This window comes from Formica exsecta, unplaced genomic scaffold (genome assembly GCF_003651465.1).
Source record: "Formica exsecta isolate Colony F162 unplaced genomic scaffold, ASM365146v1 scaffold38, whole genome shotgun sequence".
NCBI classification, from domain to species: Eukaryota; Metazoa; Arthropoda; class Insecta; order Hymenoptera; family Formicidae; genus Formica; species Formica exsecta.
The window spans coordinates 854,076-873,004 of NW_021851042.1; the positions used below are offsets into that span (position 1 = coordinate 854,076).

Below are 18,929 nucleotides of genomic sequence, written 5' to 3' on the forward strand. Positions count from 1 at the left end.
ATATATGTTTTTGTGTTACATTATTAGAAGTGATTTTTGTTCCCTCCTCCCCTATCTCTTGTTATTTTTTAAATATCTATAATTAAATCATTAAATAAATAAATTTACAATTCGATCTCTCTAGATCTTGTTAGGATTCAGAAAATGGAAAATTTGATAGCTAGTTATAGCTATTGCACAATTACTTGAAAGTACAGCTTATTATATAGAATAATTATAACCAGTTAATCCTCGAATAAATAGTTAAGTTTCTTTTTTTAATATAATTTTTTATATAAATATAAGTACGTAACAAGCAAGAAAAATGACAGTGGCTTTCTTGCATCGCGAGATTTGATTTGTCTAAAAGAGATGGATATCTGGAAAATAACTCTTGTAAACTATATTTATGCACAGTTGTGTGTTAAAAATACATAGATTTATATAAACTTTATAAAAATGTTATTATATGCGCAGGAATAATTCACATTACATTTCACGGACGCAATTCTGGAACGCACAAGTCGCAGTTTTGAACGCGATGTAATTGGATTCTCTTCGTTCAGTTTGAAAGTAAAAGAAACAGGATCGAAAACGCAGCGCGACCGCTTTTATTCTACCATGTCTCGAGTGTCTCGAAAGAGCTACACACTTATTTTAAAACCGAATGGTCACTTAACGCAGCGGGGTGTTCGCTTCACAATCGGTAAAAAAAATCTGACGGCATCCGGAGTCAACTAGCCGGTGGGTGGAGAGGACTGATATTTTGTTTGTTCGGCAAACTGTCACAACAACTCGAGCCAAAGGAACCACCCCTCTGGCCATCGTCGTCTCGTTTTCTCGAGAGTTGGAAACTCAAGTATCACTGCAACTCGTGTCGCGGTACTCGAATGTGATTAATGTACGTATTTTGTCGGAGAAAAAGCGAGAGTTCTCCGGCCGGAAGCAGCCAATATTGCTAAAGACATCGATCTTCCCGTGCGAAGATCTTATTTTATAAACATTTTACTCATTTATCCGATAAATTTTTCACGTTAAAAAATATAGTGGAAACCAGAAAAAAATTTAAATAGCATTGATGCGCCTACAGGAACATCAAATTCAAAAGTCACTAAAATTATTTAAATTTTTCAAAACGCTATACAATTACGACAATATTTAAATTTAATAAGTTAAATTTCTGATAGACTACTTAAAAATTCCAGAGTTTCAAAATTCATTACAAAAAGTAAATTTCAGTGTGTCATTAAATTCGTTACAAAAAATAAAGATCTATGGTTCACAACAACCCAAGTAAGGAATAAATCGGTGTATAGTGTAGCTCAGATACTTTTCTCACTTGGCTTTCGGCGAAAAATTACCAACATTCGACGGCTCGTTCGTTTTCGGTGTGATTATTCGGTTCAATTTTTCTCGCGATCTCTTTCTCGGTACACGTACAATATTAACAACACAGAAACGAGCGGCACCGACCGGCGAGCTGTTTATGACGCGTATAGTCGGCGCACGGCCGACTTTGTAGCTTTTACGACGTATATAGATATTCCTCGCAGTAAGCACCTACCTAAGTTGTGCAGTAAACTCGGACGGGTAGTTAAAAACCCACTTCGACGGGACACGAAGCGCGAAACGCGTTGAAAACCATTGTCCTTGTCCAAGTCACGTTCGTCCTTGCAACTATCATGCGAAAACGAGGCAAATTCAACGATGTGCTTTTCGTTCGAAAAAGCGTTTTTTTTCGTGCTTTTTTTGTAAGAAATTCGATCTTTATCATTTTTTAATATAAAAAAAGAAACGAATTTAAATAGGATCTGAGAGTACATCATTACTGCTTACATTACTTATACTATAGAAACTCAAATTTGAGAAAATTAATCTCTTCTACCATTTATAATATTATTCCATTATATAAAATAAAGAATAAATAATCTAATTTCAATAAATTTTATTAGTAATGAAAGAATAGCAAGTATGTGTCATTCTATTTAAAACATTTATATATTTTATCATTATAAAAAGGTGTTATATATTTTGTTTATATATTTTGAGAAAGAAATACTAAACTTGAATCATTTTAAACATTATACAGAAAATGATTTCTACTAGCAATGTATATCTATAACATTAAAAACGTAACCGTCCGATCAAAACTTTCTGTGCAAAAGTTTGTAATGTTGACATTATATAAACACTCATTTAAACATTCAAATCAAGTTTCCTTTAAGCCTTTAAGCGGAAAAATTAGCGTACAATCTGCCGCGGCGCAAAGTCGCTTTACACGAGCTCTGTGTATTGCGTTAATCGCTTTTCAAAAGCACACACGCTTCTACGAACGATACTAATATTAGCGATGGTCGTTACAAACGTTACGCGTTCTGGATGTGTCGTAATTAAATGACGAGAATGACTTTTTCTTACATCAGCGCGTGCAATGACTGTATGGCGCGATACGTCGCACATTTTAAATGTATGCTTACTTTTCTCGAATGATATTATTAGACGTATATTCTCTCGACGTCGAAGTTGAGAAGTATTAGGACGTACCACAAAGTTGTCGCGACGATTGATGATGGCATACGAGGGACTAGTGCGCGATTACGCGACCAGATTAATGGATAAGTACATTGGCCAAGTCGTGTGCCAGGCCCAGGCCCGGGTGCATTTATCATTACGCAGATATCGATCGGCATTTCCATTCGATTTCGCGTATCAAATATTTTATCGAGAAGTACCATCATACTTGATATTACGTGAAGAATTTATAGTGTATCAATGGGATAAGTCGCGATATCGTTTAATCTGATGTCTGGATAGCTAGAGGTTTAGTTTTCATTTGATAAAGCGACATCATCGATTTGCGTTGAAAAATTATTCATTACCGCTCTTAAATATATTGCATCGGTAAATTAAACGGCAGAAAAATATATTGATTTATACATTACAATCTGTTTTTATTATCTGGTATAATTGTGTACGTGTATTAAATGATTTAATTTTAATTAATGTTAGTCAATTTGTATGGTTCTGGTTATTTTAAAAGATGTGAAAAGATCCCAATTATTATGATGTCTAATTATGCTCTTTACTCTTTATAAATACTTTAATTTATGTTTGCTTTTGTCGGCACAACGGAATGTTTATTCTTCTCGAAATTGGCGGAAATGCGTTATAAAGCAATTCTATCGAACTTATGGCAAATATGGATGATTATAAGTCCTTGAGAGTACTCGCCACTTTGAACCTGTCAATATCCATAGAGATGTGTCCTTGTACTCCGTGATGCTTGTATTATACATGAACCTTTAATTTTACGATGATTACCGTGAAATCCAGCTCTCCTTTTCTCTGAATTGGCTATCTTAATTCCGGGAACTGTGGCGAGTCCGCTTTTGCGACAAAGTGATCTTGAGTCACCAGAAACGAAGAATTTTATGAGTCTTTTTAAGAGAACGCATCGAAAAAAATGTCGGCAGCACCTTTGTCTAGATCTTTATCTAGATTTTTTTTTTGTCGGCGCTCAAGTGATTGGATTAAAGAAAATGTTACCGGCAACCGAGAGAGATCGATCAGTGTTTGTACACGTGTGCGCAGGAGACACTTCTTCCAATTATCGCTAGAAAATCCAATCTCTCGAAGGGTCACGTTTATTTTGACCGTCAACTCGCACTTTGGCAAACATGCCGGAACGGAAACGCTCGGCGTCCAATTCGGAAGCTTTCCGTCGAAAATCTTTTATTATCCTTTTATATATCTCATATGTTTAAGGGAAAATACGTTTTATTTATAAACATGAAATTATTTAATTATTAAAATTAAATAGATTTATATAGAAATGATTTTCTTCTTTGATTTTTTTTAATAAAAAAAAGTCCTACAGACTACGATTGTCGCATACACTCACGTTTCTTTATTCCTTTTATGGTGATATATCGTAATAATTCCGGCAGAAACTAGGACGATCGACGGCGAGTCAGCTCTTTAAAACGGCTGCGACGAAAGGACAGTTTGCCATCGAGCGCGTTCTTGGACCGTCCGTGTAAAAAATACATATTATCCCATAAGACGAGAGTAGACACGGATCTCGTACGCGTACGCGCGCCCATGACATGTGTTACGTGCGCGAGCGGGCGAGTGTGTTTTGCGTCGTGCATGCGTGTGGTGCACAGAGCCGGGGATACGTAATTTTAGGCCTACCTATATATATGTAATTTATTACGTGGCTCGGCGCGAGCATATGTCTCATTTGCATATAGCGTGATATAGAAAACGCGGCCCGCGACTTCCGACGGCGCGGGCAATATGCGAAAAATTTCAACAAAAGGGAGTCCGCCTGTATCATCGGAGAACTTGCGTTTCTCTCTGCGTTTTCTCCGCCTTTTCTCTTTCATCATCATCATCATCTTCTTCTTCTTCTTCTCCTTCTTCTTCGGGAGGAAGTAACGATCGTCAATACTGTGCTCGAAAGTTGCACAATTTACAAAAGCGCCCCAGTGCCCCATCATCGGTCCATAGCCGGTACAATAAACAGACATGTTTACTGCCAAGGCTCACGGAGACGACGGGTCTGAGATCAGCAATTTATGAAAACAAAAAAGAAATCTGTTTTTCTTCTTTTTTTTTTTTTTTTTCTAAATAATCTAACGATTTATTTTCTCAAACAGGATTTTTAGCGAAAAACGCAGAATCAACGGCTTAACCGGACAAATTTAGTCCTATAATTATAAAGCTTTTTTTATTATTGTTACGTCATTATATTTGTCGATAATGAGAGTATTTTAGAAAACTGGAGCTGAATTAATGCAAAAAATTGCAATACCAAGTATTTGTTCCGTTCGATCTATGTTAACTTTGCGTTACTAAGAGGATGCATAAGTTGGCTATTTTCTAATGACAGACTATACGCTGATGGAATCATGTCCTAATTACGTTTTTTCACGGAACGTCTCGTCTGGAAAGCGTTGTATAACTGACTTAACACACGAAACAAGAAAACCATCGTGTAAAATCATCGAGATTCTTAGAAATTAACTTGCGACGCTGATTGCTACATTTCGATGTAACTGATTGGCTAACTGACTGTCGGCGGCTGCGAAAACTTACACGTAAATAAGTGTGACAAAAAGATAATGCTCCGTTTACTCCAGAAACATGTACTCTTTTTCCGTAATCACCTTTTATCATAATAATCCAACAATTTTAAAACTTTTTAATTTTAGACACAAGTTTGGTAAAAGAAACAATTTATTTTCTTATTAATTTGTACTAATTTCAATTAATTTTTTTTTAGATGTGATAAGATGTTCTATTTTTTAGAATGTGTTAACTTATTTTGAAAATCCACTGATGAAAAAGAGAAAAATTCTTTTATATATAAAATAATAGTCTCTCTCAAAATCACGTTCGTAAAAAGTGTAAATACTTAAACGAAAATTTTATCTAAAATTTTTTTTTTTTTTTGAAAAATAATTTTCGAGATCTAAGCTAAAGACATTTGTTTTTGTTACTTTTGTGTACTTTATATTGGCTTTTTTCACTTTCCTTTTTAATGCGCGCAACATTGGAATGTGCATCAGGCCGCAGGATTTAATCTCTATACTCCGAGCATGCTACGAGGTCCCAAAGTTTCCCGATACATTCTCTCTTCTTGCCCATCTCGCTATATATTCGCCGCTATTCCAAATTGCGCGATAGAATGAGCCGTTCGCACGACGCGTCAGGCCCGCATGGCTGGCCCCCGTGGACCCGCGTTGCGGTCTCCCGGAATTACAAATGATATCGAATCAAATCGTTCGTAATATTATTCGATACGTTTTCCATTACCTGACCGGGGCCTCGAGATTCAAATTAGATTACCGGCAGGTCAGACGCTCGCATTCATATATTTCTTACACACAGATATACGCGTATTGGGAGGGGAGGGGGGTAGCAGTCCTACGGAGGTGCCCTACGGAAGGAACGATGAATGCTGCCGATCGCTAGGGGAGGGGCCTCGCGGCGGGAACGACGGAGGGGCCCCGTACAGTCGCGGATTCCCTCAGGTTCCCTACAATACGGTAGCCTCACGTATTCGCAATTTACTTCTGATTATTATGCTCTCTATACTTACGCGGCATTCTTATTTCTCCCCCTCTCCTGTTCCCCTTATCTCTCCTCTCGACTCCATAACTTGATCCGATGATACCTGCGATGCCCCGAATGAGAATCGCGGTAGGGCGCATCGATTTACGGGTTTCGATCGTTGCAATCTCGACACGCTCGGCCCGCTGGCCGTACCTTACGGCTCGCTTTTTGAGCGATTTTTTGGTAGCGATGCGAATATTTGCTACTTGGCGTGATTTTCACACCGTGAGAATTAAGAATAAAATCGATTCTAGAAATAGACAATCAATCACAGTGGATGTGATCGATCTCGATGCTGTAACCTCTGATAAGCCTTGTTGCAGCTTGCTTTTCGAATAATTGTTTGATAACAATGCGGATGATATATAATTGCTATTTTGCGACTTTTATATTATAAGAATTAAGGATAATATTGATTCTAATAGCACACAACCATTTACATAATTTAATCGTTTAAAATCTTGTTATTGTACCCTCCGGGTGAGACTTGTTTTTTAAATGATTTTTTAGTAGCAGCATGAATAAATATTAGAATATTATAATATTATGTTATAATATTATAATAATTGCTACTTTAAATCATTTTTACTTCTTTTATAACAGCCAAATAGATGTTTTTTTAGAACACTTTACATCTCTTTTATACCGTTAAAATAATATTAATCATATATATAAATTTTTATCATTGTAAAAAAACTTTATTTTTATATTTTTTTTCAGAATAGACAACGATTCCTTTTAAATAGTTCTTATCTACCAGCAGACATTATTTTCTCCGCACTTAAAATTTTATTATAGCGCTCTTGTAAGAGAGCATTAAAAATATCTATAAGAACAAAGAAAATAGTGTATATATAAATAAATACTGTCGACACGGATAACTGACTATAGCAACAAAAAATTTAATATAAAAAAATAGCCTATGTTGTGCAGCTTTTTATATTTCCTATATCGATTATATATTAATTGTTTGATATTAATTGGAAATGCTTGAAGTAACGATCGGCAATTGATTGATTAATTCACAAATGAATTGTATGGTAAGAAATGAAAAAGTAACTGTTAATATATTTTGCATTGCAAATTATTCAATAAAACAGCTCCTCAACGTTATTTGCCCAGAGAATGCACTACGAAAAATATCACGAATACAATTACAAAATAGTTCCGGTCGCATTGCGCTTATAAACCGTTATTATTACCGACGTTGTGAAGGTGTGTCACGCGTCGCAGAATTCTCGAGCAGAGCGGAAGAGACGACGGCTGTTCCCCGTAATAATCTTTCACATGTCGCTTCAGGACATCGCAGATGCGTGATCCACGAGCGAGGAATCAATAGAAAGTTAAAGATCGTCATAACGCGTGGATTCAAGTCTTTAACCGTGATCTCGACTGACATTTATTGCCCGACATTTCCGTCATGCGAAAACTCGAAGAAAACGGTGGAAGAGAAATATCTCTGTATATCTGTATGCCTGTCACTATTATTGGAATGTATACAGACCAATAATGCGCTTCTTGATCCGCGAATAATATTGTAATCTGCACGCTAAATCAACATGCATTATACATTAACGATAATTAATTATGCTCGCGTGTCTTATTGTTATATAAACAAGCGCAATTTATGCAGTTAAGTAATCGTAATTCAAACGCGATGCCAAAAATTTCAAAAAGATTAAAATTCAAAACTTTAGAGATTAATTGAAAGAATAAATTATTTGAAGGCTCCCCAAAGTTGCAATTAATGAATTGTTTGTGAATTATTTTAATCTAAAATAACGTCACATATGATGTTAAATGTAATATCGAAAGTAATTTATTGCCAATTAAAAATATAATTTATATACATATATGACGATATAATACACATGTACAAAATTATAGCTATCACTTATAATTTACATTTAATTATGTTAAATTACATTTAATATCGAACGTTTTTGTTATTTTTTTTTTGTTTGTTTTGATTGTGCATTCATGTATTCTTTAGGTAGCAACTTTTTTGTTGCTTACATTTACATGTAAATTTTTATTAATATTCATTGATTATGGCTCATCAATGTTGAAAGATTAGTATTGCGTCGAGTATGATTGGCGCGATTAATCCGTCACTCTTACGATGCTGCACATATACAGATCTGAAAGAGTTGCAGAATCTAAAGATTCGAGCAAACTCGGATTAACATTTTGCTGACTCGTATTTTTGGCACCTGCCACACCTAACGCGCCACGAAATTTGAAACGTTCCGTATGTCGGGCCGTAGGGGGCTGTAAAAGAGTAAAATAAAGCGCCGCCTTTGAAAGGATTGAGCGCGGGCAGCGCTTCCTGACTCTCGAGCGGAACATCAATCAAAATTAAAGCCCGTATTCATCGCCGATATTTAAGCTCGCCAATTACAAACGATAGATTCTACGAACGACCACGTTTTCGCGCACGTATTCGTATCCCGTCTGTTAAAATGTAAGCGTTATGTAACGATGGAATTTTAAGCGATCTAAAATTGCATAGTCGAATATTCGAAGTATGAGGTACGACATGCATTTCTTTTCTTAATATAATGCTGATTATATCGCAGCTGACATTAATTTCTTATGCAAGAGATTGGAATTTCAGTAATCACGTGTAAAAGTCGCAATTAAAATATCAAACAAAAACGCAAATATGAAAAATAAGATTATTCGCATTTCTTAAAACTGTTCACCGCTTTCGGTAGGTAAACTTGCCGTCGCTAGACTGGAATCGTGTTAGCCTCACGTATCATATTCAAAGTAAAACATTTATATCGTATAAATGTACAATACTTATGCAAAATATATAATATATCAAAATATACATATATGTAGTGTATTAAAAATTATATATACTTTAATATGCGGAAATTATTTAGGGGTGAAATCAATGAATGAAATAAATAAGTATCATTAATTCATGTGATTTCTTATTCAAAACATTTATCTTTATGTGAGTCACTTATTTTGATTTTAATGCGATAGTTATTTAACGTTCAACAATTTTGCATTTATTAATAACGATATATAATAATAATTGACCAATTATTTTTGCTAAAAATATATAAAATTGAAGATCTGAAACGTTCCTTTTTAAGAATTTTTGTCTCATATATTGTAATAGAATTATTATCTCATATAATATAATAAAATTGTGCAACTTATACGAAAAAGATTGTTATTTTTTTTTTTTGTTTGTTTTGATTGTGCATTCATGTATTCTTTAGGTAGCAACTTTTTTGTTGCTTACATTTACATGTAAATTTTTATTAATATTCATTGATTATGGCTCATCAATGTTGAAAGATTAGTATTGCGTCGAGTATGATTGGCGCGATTAATCCGTCACTCTTACGATGCTGCACATATACAGATCTGAAAGAGTTGCAGAATCTAAAGATTCGAGCAAACTCGGATTAACATTTTGCTGACTCGTATTTTTGGCACCTGCCACACCTAACGCGCCACGAAATTTGAAACGTTCCGTATGTCGGGCCGTAGGGGGCTGTAAAAGAGTAAAATAAAGCGCCGCCTTTGAAAGGATTGAGCGCGGGCAGCGCTTCCTGACTCTCGAGCGGAACATCAATCAAAATTAAAGCCCGTATTCATCGCCGATATTTAAGCTCGCCAATTACAAACGATAGATTCTACGAACGACCACGTTTTCGCGCACGTATTCGTATCCCGTCTGTTAAAATGTAAGCGTTATGTAACGATGGAATTTTAAGCGATCTAAAATTGCATAGTCGAATATTCGAAGTATGAGGTACGACATGCATTTCTTTTCTTAATATAATGCTGATTATATCGCAGCTGACATTAATTTCTTATGCAAGAGATTGGAATTTCAGTAATCACGTGTAAAAGTCGCAATTAAAATATCAAACAAAAACGCAAATATGAAAAATAAGATTATTCGCATTTCTTAAAACTGTTCACCGCTTTCGGTAGGTAAACTTGCCGTCGCTAGACTGGAATCGTGTTAGCCTCACGTATCATATTCAAAGTAAAACATTTATATCGTATAAATGTACAATACTTATGCAAAATATATAATATATCAAAATATACATATATGTAGTGTATTAAAAATTATATATACTTTAATATGCGGAAATTATTTAGGGGTGAAATCAATGAATGAAATAAATAAGTATCATTAATTCATGTGATTTCTTATTCAAAACATTTATCTTTATGTGAGTCACTTATTTTGATTTTAATGCGATAGTTATTTAACGTTCAACAATTTTGCATTTATTAATAACGATATATAATAATAATTGACCAATTATTTTTGCTAAAAATATATAAAATTGAAGATCTGAAACGTTCCTTTTTAAGAATTTTTGTCTCATATATTGTAATAGAATTATTATCTCATATAATATAATAAAATTGTGCAACTTATACGAAAAAGAATGTAGCATTTCGATTAAGATGTTAAATTATTTAGATTGATTAAATCAACTAATTTTACAAAAAGTATTAATAATTAAACAAAATGCATATAAATCACATCAGAACTTTCATTGAGAATTTCGTTTATATAAATAAGATCCTTCCCCCTCCCGTTCTTCTCTTTCTGATGAGATATTAAGATATCTACATCTCAACAATCATTAATAATTAGATACACGCGTTGATAATGTCAACTTGTGTGATATCTTCTCCCAAAATTTTCTCTATGAATAAGTGAGAAAATAATTGTATTTCCAAAACACGTCAATTCAATCACAAGCAAGTCTGTAGTAAATCCGAGAATACTGAAAAATTTTGAGTGCTTACCCTGACTATGCTCGCCCGCATCGAAGGTCTTGCTAGTCATTTGGAAGAGCGCATCCAAGGGACTGCCTTGCCCTGTAGTTCGCTTGCCGTTTTGGCCGGCGTGCGAGCCGTGCTGTTGCGACGTTTTCCTCTTGAACTGCTGATGCTGCTGCTGTTGCGGCTGCTGGAGCGCCGGGTGATGCAGACCGGGATGAATGGCCGCGTGATGAAGCGCGGCATGATGATGGTGATGATGGGCGAGCGGGTCCGGGCTACCGGAATCCGACACGGAGCTCCTTCCGGACGACGAGGAGCTGCTGAGGGGCGGCTCGCTAATGGAGCCGGACATGGATGCGAGTGACATACCCATCAGCGAGAGGTCCCGAGGTCCGGCCGCGTGACTCGGATGACTACTGTGATGATGATGGTGGTGCAGATGGTGTTGATGATGTTGATGCTGCTGAAGATGATGGCGGTGCTGATGGCCGAGGCCGGAGTCCACCGTGTCCCAGGGACGGACAATCTTCGCTTTTGGCCGATGCGACAAGATGTCGAGGATACTGAAGGATTTGACCCCGCGATCGTTGGACTCCCGTTCTCTCTCGTCCTCCTCATCCGAATGTTGCACCTGCACCATCTTCAAACGTTTCAGCGGCTTGAAATAATCGTCGGTCGTGCCGGCAGTTGTCGCACCATTGCTACCTGTCCTGCTGTTTACCTCTTCTTCTTCCTCATCATCTTCCTCGTCGTCTCTGAGCGTTGTAACTGAATCACCGCTCTCGCGAGTCCTGCTACCGGTTCGCCCATTTGACATCCTGTATTCTCCGTTACGAGAATAGTCCCTCTCTTCATCCTCCGTCATCGAATCTCGCACGTAGGTTCTTCTGGGATTCAGCCGGTCGGCGTAGTCCTCCCTGGAGGAGGCCAGCTCGTCTTCCGTGTTTGGCGTCACGACCACTAGTGGCAGCGGGCTAGGACAGCCTACGGAGATCTCGTCCTCGTCGTCTTGAACATCCCCCCGACCTGGCGAGCTTCTAGCGTTGCGGCGCTGGAAGATACCGTCGTCGACGGCGACATCGTGTACGATTCCGTCATCTCCGTGGTACACATGCCGCGCGGATGGTGGAGCGAGCTAACTTAAAAAGCAAAATCGCTCGAGACACTCGCCTGTCTGACTTTTGACAGTCAGTCGAGGTCGCGACAGGTTTAACTCTTCAAACACCATGCATTCTTTCAACGCGCACTTTTGCCTTCGAAAACTGTTCACGAGGTTGCTGCACAATCGTATCGAGTCTCATTCACTGGTCTAACATGTCCGAATCTTTGAGGATCTTGACAAGAGAGCACGAAACCTGTCAACACTGTTGCTATCGACAATCCGTCAATGTTGCACTCGTATTCTCCGTCATCGCGCTTAACCCAATACACGAGTCTCATCGTCAGCATCCGAGTATCCGTCTCATACCTCCCGCCGAATCATTTTCCTTGAGATCAGTGATTTCCATCGAATGTCATTCCGTCAGATATTGGCTCGCGCCTTCCTCCTTCATTCTAGCGCACTGTCACTGTTGTTCCTTCTGAACTAAACACCAGAATATTATACAAGAACTTCATAGCGCGAATGAGCTTCGAAGCAATTTCGTCCTCGAGTTTCCACAACAACCTGTTCTCGGGAGTAGAAGCTCGACCGGATGTCAGTTCTCTTCCCGTTTGCTATTCTCACTGAACACCAGCACACAGCGCGACGCGTTCTGATGCCGAGCGCGTTGCGGAGATAGAGATCCCGCTGCGAGCGAGATACGCGCGCGAAACGTCAATACGTCGGCGTTTCTAACGAGTTTTGGAGCTAAGGTGGCAGCCGGGTTGCCTCCTCTCTCAGGCCAGTCGAAGCCGGTGACGCGAAATGGTACGGTGGACGGGGATCCCCCGGCGCCGGCGTTGGGCAGGCGCTTTCCTCACGACCGGTTCAGCGCACGCGTAGAAGGGCGGTAGAATCGTTCGAACCCAGCCGCACATTTCGAAGCCGCTGCCACGGTACCGGGTACCACCTCCGTTGTAGAGACGTGCCCCTTTGGCGGATCCAGAGGCCGAGCCAGATTGAACCCCGCCTATGATGCCTAACGTAGCGAGCACGGCAAAATGACGCCGCTACGGGATGGAATTTTTACGAGACGTATTTAACGTCCCGCAGCGCAGCGGTGCGACCGTCCTTCCTTCCTCATCGTCCTGGTCTTTCTCTTCTCTCTACTCTACCCCCGGAGTAACTCCTCTCTCGCCCTCGTCTCTCTTTCTCTCGCCTCCTGCGCTGCCTCGTATCGCACGCGTTCTCTCGCTCGAATGACGTGGGACTGACCCTCCACGACGCGGAGGGCGACTAACGAGGGCCCACCGTGATTTCGTCCCACCCGGAGAGTACGGATTTCGGACTCCGCCGCGAGCGGGCTTGGGAACGGATTATCGGACGAAAAGTTAACGCGGCCGCTAACATCTAGATACGGGATAAACGACTTTCGAGACAAAAATACGTCCGATAGCGCGGTATACTCCATACGAGTAACCGAGGACTTGTCTTCTGTAGTATTATGCATTATGCATTATGTGCAACGTCTCTATAATTTGCCTTTGTCAGTTACTTCCTCTATTATTATTATTTACGTCTTTCTTCACTTTATCTATTATTTGAGCGTAAAAAGTATAAAATATAATACGATATAAAAAATGATTAAGAGAAAGAAGAGATATTTTCTCACTGTTTTTTATTTCAGGCTGCACTTACAGAATGAACACGGCAGTCTCGTCAAAATTTTAAAAATAAAAAGATATTAGTTCTTTCTTTTTCATATATATACGATAGAGAAATTTTTTATAGTCGTTGTGATATGTATTGATTTACAAAGATTTGAAAATCGATTATCAGATTAATTTAAACAATCGGAAATATCTTCAGCGAATCGGAGATTGCTACTTAATCGAATATAAAAATTATCAAAGGATATGGATTCATGACTGTGTCGATAATATCGCGGAAGATTGCTGGCTCGTAACAATTATATTTAAAGAGTATCGCAACTATTATATGTCATTATCTACAGTCCGATTCGAGAATCGATTTAAATATAATTGCGGCAATCTAGTCGACAACTAACAGTCAATGTCTTGACATCTCGCTCGGTATTACTCTTCTGTCATAGATATTAAATTCTGCGAGTTGAAGACTTTCACACGCGAAAAGTAAATTAATTACATGGTATTCTTCCTTAATTATTTCAATTATCTCTCTTCTGATTGATTTCGTTGCGAAATATACCTCTTAGATATACTGGAACTCCAATTATTTTATGTATGAAATTAAAATCATATTGTAGTTTCACTTTCTAGAAAAAAAATACTATCAATAAAAATTATAAGAATTTTTAAGAAGTTTCTAGTAATTAATGAAATTTTAAATAATGAATATATGATTGTGTGTGTGTGTGAATAAGAATAACTTTTTTAATCTTCTGCAGAATTTGTATGAATAATTGAAGTTTAAAGACAAACTACAAAAATTTTTATCAAATCTGTTCATCGAACTGTTTCTTATTATCGTAACAATCTTTTGTACGAATTGATGAATAAAGAACAGGTATATATGTTCCCATTGAACAGACACAATTTAAAGGAAGCAGAGAGGAAGACTGTGTTGAATTCTGCAGAGCGTATGTCATTTTTGTTCTTTTTATGTGGTTTTTGGCCGATGGAATTGCACCGGATGCTTCCGACGGACCGTTACATATCTACTTTATGCCATGTTTTATATATTTTCAAGATTTTCAATTTTCATCGACAATAAGAACTTACGTTACAAAGCGTTACAAAAAGTTTGTTAATTTTTTAATTTAGATTCCAATTTTATTAGATATTAATTGCGTATTATATTTAAGAAAATAACACGTTATTAGATCTCATTTGAGGAAATTAATATTCGGTATAAATTGAATAACTATCGTTAACATATAAATCAATTCTGTATTAGCAAAGAAACGTTAAGAAAATTTTCATTTAGTTATTGTTGGGTGAGAATTAATTGTCATCATTATTATACGAAAGAAACGCATAGCGAAAGTTGAATGGAAATTGATGTTAGTCGTCGTGTGTTATATTCGTTGACATATACGCATATAGTATATATTTCTGCTATTTCTCTACATTACAAATCGATATATTACCTATCGATTTCTGATGCAAATGCGATGAATTTATATAACAACCGAGAAACACAATTCGCTTTCACCGAGCGACGAGTCGCTTTCGTGCCTTCGGAATTTCACAGAAGCGGATTTCGCGAGTCTGTAATATGACTACCGATAATTGTAATAAATCGCGCTAAGCAATTTACCGCGCTTAACGTATACGACGATAGTAAATTGTGCGCGATTGCGTGCACAACGTGTAATCTAATCCTACCGACATCCTGCCTATCTAGATTGTCGCGGATTAATAATCGTTATTTCATTGCAAGTAGCATAGAGCTGAAAAATATACGCTGCGTAAATACGACATGTGCGGAGGTACAATTGCCTCAGCGAAGACGCAACTATCGCGCAGGATTAATATGACTTTTGTAATAGTGTTTTTAAGATTGAACATTGATACAAACAAGGGAACTTGAGAAATAAATTCCATCTGCAAAATAAATAGAATTTCTCGCGGTATATGACACATTGAAAAGGGAGAAGAGAGAAGAGAGAGAGAGAAGAAAACATTTTTCTCCCACATATGCTGCACTATCTTATCTTTAGATTTCATTGATAATTATAAATTCTTCTTTGAAATGGGTTTTGTCGATGGGAAACATTTAATTCCGCCATCACACTTTATAGAATGTTTTCGAAAAATAAATGAAGGCAACACAATATAAAATATTCTTTCACCAATTTTTAATTTTAAATATCTCGATGATTAGAAGCTATAGAGATTTCTCTACAAGAAAGTCCACACACATTTGAAGATGTATAAAAAATAAGACTTTACTTGCTGCAAACAAGCGTACTGATATTAGTTATCAATCACTCATGACACAAAACGATTGATGTCCCGATACTTCCTCTACGAAAAATCGACTTTGAATGGATCAAGGAACCGCTCATTTATTTCGCGGACATTCTGTATTTAATATCTAATATACGACACCACATTACACACGCGAGCATTAGCATCGCTTCGACGATTAAAGAATGATCGAGAATCATTTATTAAATCAATTAACTGCGGCGTGAAACCCGGCGGTGTCGGAGTACGTTGATTGCGAGGAACGCAAGCAATCTCTCATTCACCGAAATCGGTAAAATCTTTTTAGAGTCCCCTTAGGTTCAATTTAGCGGGCAGGAGCGGTGCCGACCGTTCTTCCCGGCCAGTTCGACCAACCGGACCGTCCGCAGCCCTTTTTCTTCCTCTTCTTCTGCATCTTCGCTTCTTCTTCTCGGCCTTCCACGTCGGCTTTTCTATCCCGATACAAAGAGGCGCGAGCGAGCCTAATTATTATGATAGCTCGCCACCGGATTCTGTCGGTCCCTTTGATCTGCCGCCGTTTAGCATGATCCCCCGATATTTAGGTAGGCTCTGTTGTCCAGGAAAGCTTGGAGGGGGCACCCTCGTGCAGTAAAAGAGGAGAGATGGTGTGAGTGTATGTGTGTGTTGTGTGTATGTGTAACCGAAGACGATAGAAGCGAAAGGGAGAAGGATTTAGGGAAGGAATCATTGGTAGAACAGGGACGCGATAAACTATCCATCAATGAGAATTTTTTTCGAAAATTTACGCTTCTCTTTCTCTGTCCTCCTCCTCTGCCTCCGTTCTCGTTTCCTTTTCTCGTCTCGCTTGATTGCTTCTATCGGCCGCATCAGTTTCGTCATTCTTGGGCCACACGCGAACGCGGATTACATTAAGACATTTTTTACGAAGAAAGACCGGTCTTTGATTGATAATTTCTTTTTTCACGCGTCGCGTTCGCTTGTGAGACGCACTTGCGTAGTAATAAAAAATAGCCTGTTTTTTACATCATAACGAGATGACACATTTGAAATTTTTGTTGAAATTGATTCGCAATATCCGAAACATTTTTTCTTCTTTTTTTTATGTAGACATGTAATTATTGTCATTTTTAAAGTTAAGTTTAATATTACATAAATGATGTATTTAACATTATCACTCTTTATTCTCATAGTTTTAAATTTGTGATTTTAGTGATTTTGCATTTATTTTTGCTTACATTTATAAAATTATTTATACTTTTGGAAAATAAAATAGCATCAAGATAATATATATATTAACTTGTAAAATTAATTATACATGCAATGTGCAATTAACAAGGATTCAACGCAGTCAAGAGCTCTTTAAAATGCGCGCGGCTTGACTTTCTCTCGTAAAAATTAGTGACATTTGCCAGAATGTCAAGAGGTCATTGCATACGTTATTGAAATCGGGAGGCGAGTCTACCCACTTCTCAAACTAATTTTATCAGAAATCTTGCGCAGATTTTACGATGTATTTGTTTATCAAATGTCAGATAAGTCGATGAAAATTATGAGATATGCATTTATAAATGCACGTTTAATTCCACGCACTGGCAACTTCAATATTTCCCACGCTTTGCGTTGACAGAACAGATCGCGTTTATCTTTCAAAAAAATATATTCGATATTAATGAAAATTATCTATCGCCCGATCTAATTTAATCGTGTTTCACACCACATTAGCTATTTCTTAGGATATATCTATCTTCTCTTCCTTGGCCACACAGAAAGATCGATATATAAAATTAACATCTTTTTCAATATGTAAAGTGAATAGCACTTTAGTTTTCTAAAATATTAGATGATAACTTTCTTATATTTAATAAAAACGATAATTAATGAAAAAGAGCTAACATTCATCATTTATTAACTTTCAATTAAACATTTGTTTTGTATAATTGCATCGCAGGTTTTGCGTCAAATATAACAGATCATTCAAAATATGCAAGCCCTCAGTTTTGCAATGTCTCTTTTAGATTTCAATATAAATTTTAAATCTGTGAAATGTTTTTCGTGCAGTGTATACTGTATACTCATTCAAAACGAGTTTTATATATCTGTCTTGAACGGAATCCTAATACGAGATAAGTAACATTCAAACAAGGACATCATCAAATGCACGTTAAATACAGATACGAACGTATGGGTCCTATATAAATACAGCGCTAATTCGTCCGAAAGCTACCTGAAGTTTCCAGTTTATTTGTTTGTGTGTTGATACATTTACATATAATATGCAGATACAATTCCTTCATTCTACATAACATATTAAGACGAGTTGAATCAACGTTAATCCGAGATAGTCGGGATGCAACGCAACTAAAAGCACAGAGTGCCTTTGATCGCCTAAGAATAAGTCTCCGCCGCTATCATCGGTCCATCCCGTCGTCGCTATGTCTTTTATATTAGACCGCGATACCTGTATTTAGTCGTAATTGACGAGAGTTCGGGACAGGTCACCGAAGACGAGGAAGGTGCAACGTGGTGCACGGGCAGCCTTCCCCATTCTTCGCAATCCGCGATGTACCGTGTGTCTCGGTGCGTGTGTGTTGATCTCCCCCACTCGCTGCAACCCATCACGTACCCTACCCAGGACGACCGCCCATCGTTCGCCCATGCCCGCTGCTTTTGTACCCCTTCCACGAACGCGGCAATTCTACTTTCCTTGTCGCGCTCCCGGCTTCTCCCTCGGCGCGGCATGGTTCTGTTCTCTTGGAACGGCACGTTACTGTTCAAGCACCGCCTCATCTGCCAGCCGATTGGTCGAGCGGCCCTTTGACGTTCGCCCCGCGAATCGATTTATATCGCGAGGGATTTTTGCTCCCTCTCTTCTCCCACCGTTGCCTTGTTCGCTCGCTCGCTTGCGCCGGAGATACGATAAAGCACCGAAATTTTCACGCTCTCGCGAAACGCGTACGCGTAGCTTTCCACCCCCCTCCCCTACATTTCCTTATACAAAACATTGAAACAAACCAAAGGGGTGGGGGGGGGGGGGGTTT

General features: G+C 37.9%; 2 protein-coding genes across 3 annotated transcripts in view; one reads left to right on the top strand and one right to left on the bottom strand.

Annotated features, from left to right (window-relative positions):
- LOC115239450 (LIM domain-containing protein A-like) overlaps positions 1–11,988 on the bottom strand; it is a 63,511-nt gene extending 51,523 nt beyond the window's left edge. Inside the window, 2 exon segments of the mRNA XM_029813966.1 lie at positions 10,900–11,916; positions 11,919–11,988. Coding sequence (XP_029669826.1) covers positions 10,900–11,916; positions 11,919–11,988 — 1,087 coding nt within the window.
- LOC115239456 (cysteine-rich hydrophobic domain-containing protein 2) overlaps positions 1–18,929 on the top strand; it is a 196,282-nt gene that overhangs the window by 134,289 nt on the left and 43,064 nt on the right. The gene's annotated exons all lie outside the window — the stretch shown is intronic.